The sequence below is a fragment of the Rhamphochromis sp. 'chilingali' genome (genome assembly GCF_963969265.1).
Source record: "Rhamphochromis sp. 'chilingali' genome assembly, chromosome: 3".
NCBI classification, from domain to species: Eukaryota; Metazoa; Chordata; class Actinopteri; order Cichliformes; family Cichlidae; genus Rhamphochromis; species Rhamphochromis sp. 'chilingali'.
The window spans coordinates 4,711,891-4,724,065 of record NC_137931.1 but is presented as its reverse complement, the minus strand read 5'-3'; the positions used below and the strand labels follow the sequence as shown (position 1 = coordinate 4,724,065).

At 39.6% G+C, this 12,175-nt stretch overlaps 1 protein-coding gene across 1 annotated transcript; it reads right to left on the bottom strand.

Annotated features, from left to right (window-relative positions):
- Positions 1–6,940: 6,940 nt before the first annotated feature.
- On the bottom strand, positions 6,941–10,840 carry LOC308394266 (OX-2 membrane glycoprotein-like). Its single transcript, XM_080878519.1, has 6 exons — positions 10,729–10,840; positions 9,053–9,391; positions 8,665–8,958; positions 8,547–8,585; positions 8,233–8,439; positions 6,941–7,998 (listed from the first exon to the last, which is right to left on the bottom strand). Exons 1-5 carry the CDS (start codon positions 10,790–10,792, stop codon positions 8,357–8,359), a joined length of 819 nt encoding a protein of 272 aa, XP_080734645.1. The 5' UTR covers positions 10,793–10,840; the 3' UTR covers positions 6,941–7,998; positions 8,233–8,356.
- Between the last annotated feature and the right edge of the window lie 1,335 nt (positions 10,841–12,175).

The following is a 12,175-nucleotide window of genomic DNA, read 5'->3' as shown; positions in this document are numbered from 1 at the left end:
GGCCCTCAGTGCTACTTTGCTTTTTCAAGGCCAATTAGAGTTGGATGCCAGAGATTACGAATTTGCCTGACTTAGCATCAACATCGCTGACCTCTCTTGAGCTGCTGAACGTTTTGCATGACAAATGTAACCACATTTCTGGACTGCTCTGAGAATTGTAGTCACTCTGCCTCTGACTGTGGCTTCAGGAGAGAGGAGCTTTTCAAAGCTGAAGCTTGTGAAGAGATATCTGAGGTCCACTATGTCTCAGGAACGCCTCACTGGCGTTGCCATCATCAGCATCAATCATGCAATTGCTGACCAGATTTCATATGATGACATTATTGATGACTTTGCACCAAGGAAGGCAAGAAAGGTTCTGATTTAGATGACAATTATTTCGTATCAGTGTGTGTTATGCAAAGTGCAATCATGTTAATTCTGCAATTTGGGAATGCCTTATTCTAATTGCGTCTGCCATTTTTACTTATTTAATATTATAGTGTTATAAGCATGTCTTATTTTGACTTCTGTGTGTGCCTGTTTCACAATTAAAGATCAGTTTCTTCCAATTTACATTTAAGTTACTATATTTGCTGATTTGTTTATAAATTCCATCTTATACACTAAGTTTATTTTCCCAGAAACCACATGCCAAATCTCACTGTATGTCCTGTCTGCAGTGAAGTACACTTTACTTTATACGATCACCACACAGCAAACTGACTACAGCAAATCAGCACGCATTTAGGTCGTAAAGAAAACAGTCGCTCACCTTCTGAAAAAAATCGCCAGCAAAGAAGAGACCAGTGTGATTGTACGCCCAGCCATGTCCCTTTCATTAATAACAGCAACATGACATATTACGCTCAGTGTGATATCACTGATTCCATAAGATTCAATATTTTGCAAAACGTCTGCTATTGTACAACACACTTATTCCTCGTTGTCCCCTCTTCTGTGTGTAGTGGAATAGACCATTGTGCATAAGTTACTTTCACTGGTTGAATGGTGCACATAAAGACTTCTGTGCCAAACACATTCAAAACTTTCACCTTTTGTTCCATACTTCCACTGACATCACTGAATCACGTGGCTCCTTTACATAAGTCAAACTTTCTGAACAGTCTAAAAAACAAAATAAGTCAAATTAATTAACATTAAAAACATACAGAAATGTCGGAAATCACTTTCTGGCACAACATCCAGCAAAGAGGGACTCGTGGAAATGGGTCGAACAGAAAGGAGTGGGTGTGGGTTAATCAATGGGCGCCGTTTATGGGCACCGACCAGGGAGTAACGGGAAGGAGAGGGTGGTTACGGAGCTGATCAGTTATTGATTCTGACAGACTGAAGCACAAACTCAACTTACGTTGCTTTTTTTTCTGAGAGCTTTGTGAGTTTAAGCATCATGTATACGATCTCTTCGGTGGCCTTTGAATACAGAAAGATATTTTGAAAGTAGCGCCGTTGTTTCCTGCATGTGTTGCTGAATGTAGCTAGCTAGTTAAACATCAACACTAACTCCGCTTACTTCTAACAGCAAAACATAAAGTCGTCATGTCAACAGCATCTGAAAAAATTATTTTTGGTGGTTTTTATGTGCTGCAATTTTGTGTTGTGCGTGTACTTGGTGTTTGGTGTATTTTCATTCATTAATCTCTTTCACCGTGTGAGGTGCATTTACCCACATCCTCATCCAGCAACACACAGCAACATGCTATCACTGTTATGAAACACCATGCTATTTTTAGAGGAAATACTCAGGTACTTAGTACCGATAAAGTGTCAAAAATGTACTCGAAGAATGACAAATGTAGTTAAAGTGCAACTGTAAAAGCACATTACACAGATTCAAGTCAACTTAATGCATGAACTGATTCTAGGCTCTGAGGTCACAGCAAGAATAAATTATTTCAAATGTAAGCCAGCCAGTGTTTACATCCACTTAGGAGACGCACAGCCTCATAAAACATGATCTGAAATACAAAACCGAAGCACTTTTACATTCCACAACTGACTTTCAGCCAGGGGCGTAATTTCCAGGGGGGTTAGGGGGGTTATGACCCCCCCCCCCCCAATAATCAGATCCAACCAATATAGCCCCCCCAATAAAAGTATGAATTATCTTGCAAAAATAGGCTGTTGATTTTCTTTACTCATTTCAGTTATTACCAGCAAAATAGTTGCATTTTTAATCATCTGGGAATTTACCCAGATTTAATTACCCCCCCCAATGTTCAGCACAAAGTTACGCCGATGCTTTTAGCTCATAGTGTATTAACCCACTATCGCTTTCAAACTGGCTTTCTTTAGCCCCTCCCATTTCTGCATAAAGAGTAAAAGGAAAAAACAAACATTCATCAGTGAAGTTTTGGTGAAATGATGGTTCCTTCTTAAGAAAAAAGCAACCAGTTATTTTCTTCAGCAGGTGTCATCACACAAAAAAGACTGTATTCTTGCATATGACAGTGTTGACGAGACTGCACACTTTAGTGATACCATCAACATATACTGTTAATGGTTCATTCTATTGACCTAATTGGACCAAATTAAAAGAGATTCACCAAACTGCTGGATTATTCTTAAATTGCTTTTTCAAAGTTTTAGCATTTAATTTCAACACGAAATCTTGGCCATCAGCACAAAACCTACAAGTGTAAAGACATACCCGCGAAAGGAACAAAGCTTTGTCAAAATCCATGGTGACATGAAATAGGAGTACTTTTATAGGCATCTAACCAGGAAAACAAGAATATTTTAATTATCGTTCAACAAGTACTGCATCAGAGCATCTCGTACTCCTCTGCAATGAAAATCACAAGAAGTCTCATAAGTCTCTCCATGATTTTCACGCAGATTGTTCAGAGAACTACAATTCTCTTTCCAGACAGAAACAGGAGTAAAACCTTTGCTTATATTGTTTTTGTTTGTTTGTTTTTTGTTAGGCTCTTTCACACTCCATCATGTGTGTTCATTGTTGAGCCACTAATTTGCGCTGTTCCTTGTAGGTCATTATTGAAAGGAACTCACTGCAACTTTCTATATAAATTGGGACACTGTTAGTAGAGAAAATAGAAACGGAACAGGACAGCCGTGCTCTGCCAGCACCACACCTGTTATTAACATATTTAAAGTGAAAATTAATATTAATTACCCCTGATAGTCCCTAATCCCCTCTTAAATACTCATCTGCACTCACTTTAAAGAATTTTCTTTCAAAAGGTCTAACTTACATATTATCATTAATGTGCAGTTTCTTCTCAACTTACTCAAAGGCTCCAGGAATTAAAACAGCAACAGCATAATGTGAAACTCCGAGCACTGACATTTCATCCAAACGTTATGTACTCAAACTAATTTTCAGTGTCTGGTTCGTCACCTCAGCGCTTCAGGTCAGAAGCGCAGCAAACACGAGAGCAGTTTCTAATGTCTCACTGAGTGGGCCAAAGTCTCCCACTCTACATCGTTATAACGAGACCAGAGATCTTTCTGATGTATCTTGAGTCGATCTGTCCCTGTGTTAATGAAAATAATGTTTCTGCGCAGGGTGCGTAAATGTGCATGTCTTTTTCAGCGGGCGGTGTGCTCCGGGTACTTATAAAAATTCTAGTTTCTAAGGTATAAAATACGTAGTAGTCCATTCCTCTTTTTACATTCCAATATACTGTATCTCCAAAGTACGTTCGTCTTGCAACTACCACCACACGGCAGACAAGACAAAACTGAACCGCAGTGGTCTGCACAGGGCACACATGTCAGGCACGCGCGCGCGCACACACACACGCGCACACACAGAGACACACGTGTGCAATTCTTACAACTGCGATGTTTCTTAAGACACAACAGTCAATGTATGTAATAAACCTATTTGCGCACAGCTGACCACTTATCTTAGAACTTATCTTTTTCTCTCTCTCCTCGCAGTTCAAGAGCAAGACCAGATTAATGCGTTTCCTCCAAAATCAGAAAACCTGTCACAGCAGCTTCACCCACCACTCTTAATGGGTTGTGTGCTTGTAACAAATTAATGGACGTGATCTGTCGTTGTGTAAAAACGTCTAACTCGCATGCTGCCACACACCTATGTGTGTAATATTAATGTACACTTTTTACTCACCTTTGTGAAAGAGTCCACAAGTAAAAACGGCAATAACGTAGTTTACAGTTCCAAACTGTGACATCTTCACTCCATACATCCCTCCAAAGATTGAAACAAGCGCAAGACGCTTCCACGGTGATGCCTAAAGTATTCTTCACGAGAGCACATAAGCCAACAGCAAAAATGATATGTGCGGGAGAATATTACAATATCTTAATTCAGTACAATCCTAGTCAACACGCATCGCCTAATTACCGCTGTTAACTGCGCGTGTAACCCGGTTTTCCCCTCCTCTCATTCTCTTTATATTGTGCAATCCTCGCTGTCCACCAGGCGAAGTGTTTTCCTGTCTCCTCTGCTCAACCCGCTACTGTACTCGATGAAAGAGTAAATGAACGCTTGAGCACTCATATATCAGAGGTAACGGCCTACTTTGTTTTCTTTCTGCAAAGGTAATATAAATGACACATGAAATGAAATCCCGTACATAGAAATCACAAGCACTCCGTGTGTTGGTAGTAGAAACTAGAATCAGCAAACTGATGTGCTGCCAAGTATCTGTGTACTACAGCTGTGCAATGTTTCAATCAAACACTTCTCCAGGCACAGTTTATTCTCATAAATAGATTTACTGTAGCAGGTGAGAGAGAAAAAAAAATCATAAACATGAAATAGATAGCAGGAGGAAACATCTGATGCTTCCTAAGAAAAAATATCACATTAACTTCTAAACTGGGAGAATTTGAGAACCAGTATATCGATGTGAAAAGCCTCGCTTCTGCCACATTTTGGTTGGGTGTATTATGAATGTGTGGATGCATTTATCAGATAGGAATATTGTTTCTCCGTGATTCCAGGTCAAAACGTCTTACCTTTAGACTTGGAGGCAGCTTTGTGAAACTAACAGACTTTATCTCTCTGCCACCTTCTTGGTGACTGTTGAGCAGTTCTGCAGTGCACAATTTTTAAACTCCAATTTCTTTGTAAAGTCTGGATTCGCTTGTTGACCAAAGAACTTGTTGGCAGTCATCTTTCTTTTCTGTTAAGATTTTCTGCCATATGACTTGAGGGACATGTTCAGAATGCATGAGCTCAGGATTTCTGCTATTGCCAGTCTGCTGTAGATCTGCACGGAGAAAATGGCAGGACTGTTACTGGTGCAGGGCTTAAGCCGTGTCCGACACAGAACGATTAAAACATTGACAGGACTGAAATTACAGTGAAACTCAGCACTCCACGTCACACGCTTCTTAAACTGAAGGTAACGAATCATTTTACAACCAAATCAAACTGATACAGAAAACAAATTATTTGTCTTACTTTTGGAACAAAAAACGCCATCAAAGAAAATATAAATATGACTGTACGCTCTGCCATTGGCCCGCCAAAATTCAAAACACATGGCTCTTGAATCAGTAGGTGTTCCGCTCAGTCAGGCTACAGTCTCACTGAGTGAGTGCGTGCGTCAAAACAGCAAATTAAATAGGGCCTCCTCCATTAATAAAAGTGACATGACATATCACAAATTTCACTTAAATAGCTAACGAGTCATCGATTTCATAGGTATTTGCTTTTTACAACACATATATTTCCCCCTCCTCTTCAGTGTGTCATGGAACATCCTCACAACTATCAGTTTCGATCTGAGTGTACTGAGATTAGTCCAAGCCGAAACTGTGCGCTTTTCTTGTTTAAGTCTTAGATGACAAAATGCGCATGAAAGTCATGAAGTCTTCAGTGAACTCTCTGCGCACTGTTCTTGAGTTAGTCTGAAGACCACATGAAGCTTAGAGGTTTTCAGTGACTGTGCAAAAGTTATGTGACATATGCGCGCTATGAGCCTCAAGGTCCGCTCTGTGATTTTACGTACCCGTATTTCATGACTGCACTTGTTGCACAGGTGGAATCCTACCACAGTACCACACTGCAGTTCTCCAGGCTTCTTTCACAAATGTCTGTAGAACAGTGTAAATGCCTGGGTGCTTGATTTTATACACTATGTGGACATGGAATGATTGAACACCTGAATTCAATAACTCTGAAGGCTGAGTGAATTATTTCCACTTGTGTGTGATGTGTTCTGTAGTGCTCATTGTGTCTGCTGTTGGTCCTGAGTGTGAACACACAAATGATGTCCTGCAATATTTGTTCCATGTGGTGCACTGGTTCAAGGTTTTTTTCACACACACAATAAGTCTCATTTGTCATTATTTATCATATTTACCGTGCACTGTGCAGCTGGTAACTGCAACACAGAGCTGATTAGTGAAGCGAAAGCAAGGAAAGATGTTGTAGGAGGTCATCCTACGGCTGTAGTGCCACCTAGTGGAAAAAAGTGCAAACAAAGGCAGTGGTTGGTGTGGCTCACCAAGGAAACCTTCCCAACAAATCTGAATGGATACATTCACGAATCAAGAATTCCTTCTTAATGTCCACAACAAAAATTGAACTACAGCTGAATTTAAAGGATTATTCCATATTCTTCTTCTAAATTTGAATCCATATTATGACCAGGTGGTCATTTTGAGCAATAACAGGTGAGTGAGTCACATTTAGGCATAAATTACAACTAAACAGGCGCAATATGGAACCGTTATTATTCTATAGAGTAGTTATACTTGAAGTCACAGCAACAACCCAATATCCGCCAATCGGCAACACAAGTACGAAAGGAAAAAAATGATCTATTTAACAGAACACTTCACAGATCAAAGATGCTTTTATTATTTGGAAATCACTTTTTGGCACAACACTGGGATTTCTTTTCTTTTTCTTTTTTAATTATCGGGAGGAGGCCCCAGGACACGCTGGAGAGATTACATTTAATGAAATACAACTGCATCTCTTGGCTGAGCTGGTCTGGGCTTGTCTGCCACCTTCACTTCAGGTAGTGGACGAAAAATTGTTTTTTTCATGTGTGTTCAGTATATGTAAAACAAACAGTTTTACGTGCAGCTGTGCATGTGCCGCCAATCAAAAGCATCCATCTGATCATCTGTTTGATGAAAACATTTTTTGTAGAAATCTGAAATAAACCAAGACAAAAACAAGCAGGTTGACTTTGTGAAATTTATTTACCTTTGAAAATGTGTCAGTCAGCAGTACAGTGAGAATAACAGCAGTCTGCATGTGTTTAGACTGACAAACTGTAAGCCTGAAAATTGCTGTCTTTATGTGTGGAAAGGTAACTCATATCAACAGATAGTATACCTGCAAAACTACATGGAGACAATAAGGAGTGTTTTGCATTAAGTCCAGTTTGACACAGAGAAGAAGCAAAAGCGTCAAATGTTTCTTTACACTTTCTGATGAGCAGTGCAATGTTTGCAGATAAAAAAAAACATTAAAACATTATTAAAACAATACTTGACTAGCACTAGGATGGTCTTACATTACTAAGGTGATAAATATTCCTGGTCTGAGTAACTGAACACAAATGTATGTGTTGGTTTTTTAACAATACACGTAGTAATAAATTGAGCATAACATGTTCACAGTGAACAAACAGAGACCTTCAGCTGCCATTTTCTGCAATTTCAGGTGGAAAAGTGTTGTTATTTACAAAAGCACAGTGCAGTTTTCATTGTAGTTGTCTCTGGTAGTATCAATTTAATCAATAAAATCAATTTAATCAAAGTTATTGATGAGAAAGGTTCATGTTAGCCACTCATGCTCGTTTTCACAGTTCGCATTTCAAGTAACTTAATGTTTAAATATCTGACAAAACACCAAAACATGACTTTTTATAAACAGCACCATTTCAAAGATATACAAAAAATAAATAAACAGCACAAAGCACTGAGATAAAAAAAAAAAAGTAACACTCTGGCATAATGAACTGACACTCCTCAGGAGGTGTCTGCCTTCTGCCGCTGAGTGTCTGAGTGTCCCTTCATTTGACTGAAAATGGTCCAGTTCTAAAAATAAAAACAAAAACATTTTAGCATCACTGTGTTAATATTGCTGAATAAAAATATTTTTGAACAAAGAACAATAGCTTAGACAAACCAAAGACGGGTTTGATGAATTAGAAAGAAAGTAGAAAAGTAAAAGGTAAGTTGGAAAGAATTGAAATGTGAAAATATCCTGAAGAGTGAAAAAGAAACCAGCAACTTTCCGAGTGCAGTCTGGCAGGATGAAGAGACACTTACTCCTGAGTGTTTCTTGTTTCAGTTATAATTCACCATGAGCTCTCTGTGTGACAGACAACAGATTTAAGAACAGTTGAATATGTAAAGATGCTGTAATATCAGCAGACGAGTATCTGCTTTGAGATCACTTTTTATACCTGACAAAGAGGAGTGCAGCGACACAGAGCACCAACACCACAGACGACAGAATGACTGAAATCCTGATTCCTTTGAGAAAAACAGGAGATAGAAGGATACAATAATGTGAACAACTATCAAATGACAAAAAAAATTGATCATAAAAACTGGCTTTAAAAACACAAATGTTAACACACCTAAATTTCTCTGATTAGATCCTGACTTCTTATCCAAACCTGGAAAAAGAAACACAAACATTAGAATCACAGAGTAATCATTAATTTATGAATCGGTGATGTTGAAAGAGTTTCTCACCAGCATCATCAGGAATCGTCTCCATCACCTCTCTGTGAGGAGCAGAGAGCACTCGTGCTGCACATCCCACCTGTGTGCTGTGTTTACGTGAACCTGAGAGCACAGCTGTAGTGGTGACAGTGAATGTAGCGTTGGTGTTGGACACACTGACAGTGTTGTACTGTGAGAAGCTGAGGTCTTGTTGTGAGACACTGAGTGTTACAGTGGGAGCAGGTCGACCAGTGGCTGAACAGGAAACAACCCACTCTTCAGTAGAGTTTGACTCTCTGACATCAACAACAGGTTCATGCAGCTCTGTGAAGGATCAGGAGATATGTTATAAGGACCATGTTATCAAGAATAAACCAGCTTCTGGTGCATTTAATCACATTAAGGTAAAAGTTCTTACCATAGACTTGGAGGCAGGGTTTACCTGTGAAGGAGCCTTCAGGATAAGTGTTAAACAGACATGGATAGCAGCCTTCATCCTGCTCCATCACATTCCTGATGACTATGGAGCAGTTTTGTAGTTCAGTATGTTTAAACTTAAATTTCTCTGTAAAGCCATCATTCACTCTCTGACCATAGTACTTGCTGTACGTGGCAACATTTGTCTCCACATCACGTGAGATTTTCTGCCATGTGACCTGAAGGACGTCTTTAGTGTCCAAGAGCTGACAGCTGAATTCAGCATCTTCTCCCACTGCTGCCAGCACAGTCTGCTGTGTTTGGACCACTGCTGTTAGAGCTGTAGGAGATAGATCAAGCTGTGAGGCACTTTAAATATAATGTTCAAGTCCAACTTGCTGACACATGAGGTCCAGTGTTACTGGCTATCCCAGTTCCTGCAACACACAGTTGTACCTTCAGCCTCACACTGACACTCTGCCTAAACAAATCTGGTAACTGTGTTATTGCAACAGGAATCAAAGTTGCTTCCAGCTGTTTCAGGTTTTTTAGTACATGTTTTTTTTAGTTCTACTGCAACACCCCGAACACAACCATAGAGGTGCACACACACATGTGCAGATCACTATCCACCCTTTCTAGCCACAAGGCAAGATTTTAAGGTTACATAATATATTAGATGTAAGATTCATCCCAGTGTCTCCATAGACAGACTTATAATTATGCCAAGGAATGTAAAAAAAACAAAAACAAAAAACAGGCTGTTTTGAGCTTCATTGTTAGCGCCCAAGGTCAAATTTGACTTATCATTTTGGCTAATATATCATATGAAAGTTAAAGTACATGCAATAGTATGTAATGCTTAGAGGTCATACATCACAGGTCAAGGTCAAACTTTTTTTTTCAGTTTGCAGTTTAGGAAAATCTCCAAATTTTAAAGCTAAACCAATAAATGACTCACTGGGGGACATATGCACTTTCTCTGTTTGAGTTCTTTAAAAAACATTTGTTAAAACAACATTATAAAATGACTATTATAAAAACTCCATTCAGCATTAACAATTCTCACATTACCATGTTTGATAAATAATACATTGTGTGGATTATGGCATGAACCTGTGCAAACATTTTCAGACAAACGTCACTCAGGGCATCATTAGCCATCAAGCCGGATACACTTCCTTAGATCGTAAGCTGACATAATATCACAACTGCCACGTTGTCCCTTTTGCCCTTCTTGTTCTTCTACTTTTTCTTCTTCTTTGCCGGTCGACACCAACAATAAGCTGCAGGACCTTATTACTTTTTCAAACTATGACATTCACATATTGAAAATTGATTCAGAGTGAGATTAATTCACCCCCCCCCCCCCCCCCCCCCCCACACACACACACACACACACACACAAAAGAAAAAAACATACTGGGAATGCTGAAGTGTTGCTATGATTTTCCTAAAGAACAAGCTCCAACAGCCCCGTGACCGTCACTAACCCCTCCTAAATATTCAGAGAAACCACAGAAAATAAACTTTAACACTGTCGGTGGTTGTACTTGTCACAACATAATCTAAATTCTCAGGTCACCTTAGTGACCTCTACTGTATAAAAATAAAAATAAAAGTCTATTCTATAAAAGGGTCTAACTCACATACATACAGAAATACATTTTTTCTCACCTTTGTCAAAGGCTCCAGAAATGAAAACAGCAAGAAAATAAAACAAAACTCCAAAGGAGGACATTTCATTGACTCGCCATTCATTTAAACTCCAGGTTCCTGCTTCTGCAGTTCCTCGAGTTTGATCCAATCAAATGCGTACAGCTCGCGTGGAGTCAAGTTACTCAACGTTTCACGTCACTTCCAGCTCTAAAAGTCGGAGCAGCTCCACCATCATCTCTCAGTTCGCTGTCCAAACGGAGATGTGAACGCACTCGAGGACAATAAATTACGCTTAAAGTGTTTCGTTCTGACAGAGTGGGCTTTCCACCCACCCCATTAATGCTCCTGTTCAGTCTTTCAACAGACTACCTGCATGTCTCTGGACAGGGATAGCGTTGGTCGAGTGCTGATTGATTGACAAGTGGACGGGAATAGAGTGAAAGCGGAGTTTACCAGGAGCGGCAGAAGCACAGAAAGCTTACATAATAACACGAGAGGATTAAAAGCACAGACAGCGGCTGCACTGAACACGTTTCAATGTTCGTAACTTTCGATTTCTCTTCAGATCTTTTTCCAGGTCAAGAGCAGCACAATCCTACAGACTGTTTGTACACACGTGAAACCCCAATCAGCATTCAAACATTTTAATTGTTTGTTGTTTTTACGATTTTTCCCCCTAAATATCTGCAGTTACAAGTCGTTCAGCTGTTCAACTGTCTGATTTTTACACGCGACTTTTGCTACTCTTCTCCTACATCTGATCTGTGCAGAGATTCATTTGTAATCTAAAGCTCGTTAACCCCGAGCTTCTCATGCTCAGTGTACATGTATACCAGCAGGTGGCGTAGGCTACTCAGTCTTCATCACATTAGTTGGCTGGTAGTGATGGTTGCGCGATGCAGGGCAGGTTCAGTCACAGATCACAGTACATCTACCATATGCTTGTTGTAGCGACGTGTTTATGTTTTTCAGTAGTTGTCATAGGTAGCTGGTTTTGGCACTTTGTATAAAATAAAATGTTAACTGAACAGTTGTGACTGCTCAGCCTATGGTTCAACAGCAAACTCTTACATCAGTTGGCAGAGAGGAAACAAAAAAGTCTCACTGTATAGGAGTCAGTGGGTTATCACATACAATAGCTGCAACAGCATGAAAGGCAATAATAATAATAATAATATAAACATGTGCAGCCTGGAACTACAGCAAGACGTTACCTTCTTGTAGTTCCTTCTAGCTACGTTGGTACCTGACTTTAACACATATTCAGAGTGTCGAGGCAGACTAGAAAAATATGGTTGATGGAAGAATGGTCAGTTTACTCGCTTTATTGTATCACACTGGAGCATTTATGAAATGTTAATAAGCAGAATAACCATCTACAGATACTTCTGTCTCCTAAGCCTGGTCACCATAAATAAGGAGGCACGTCTCTCTGCAGCAGTCTGTTCTGAACGTAACCACAGTC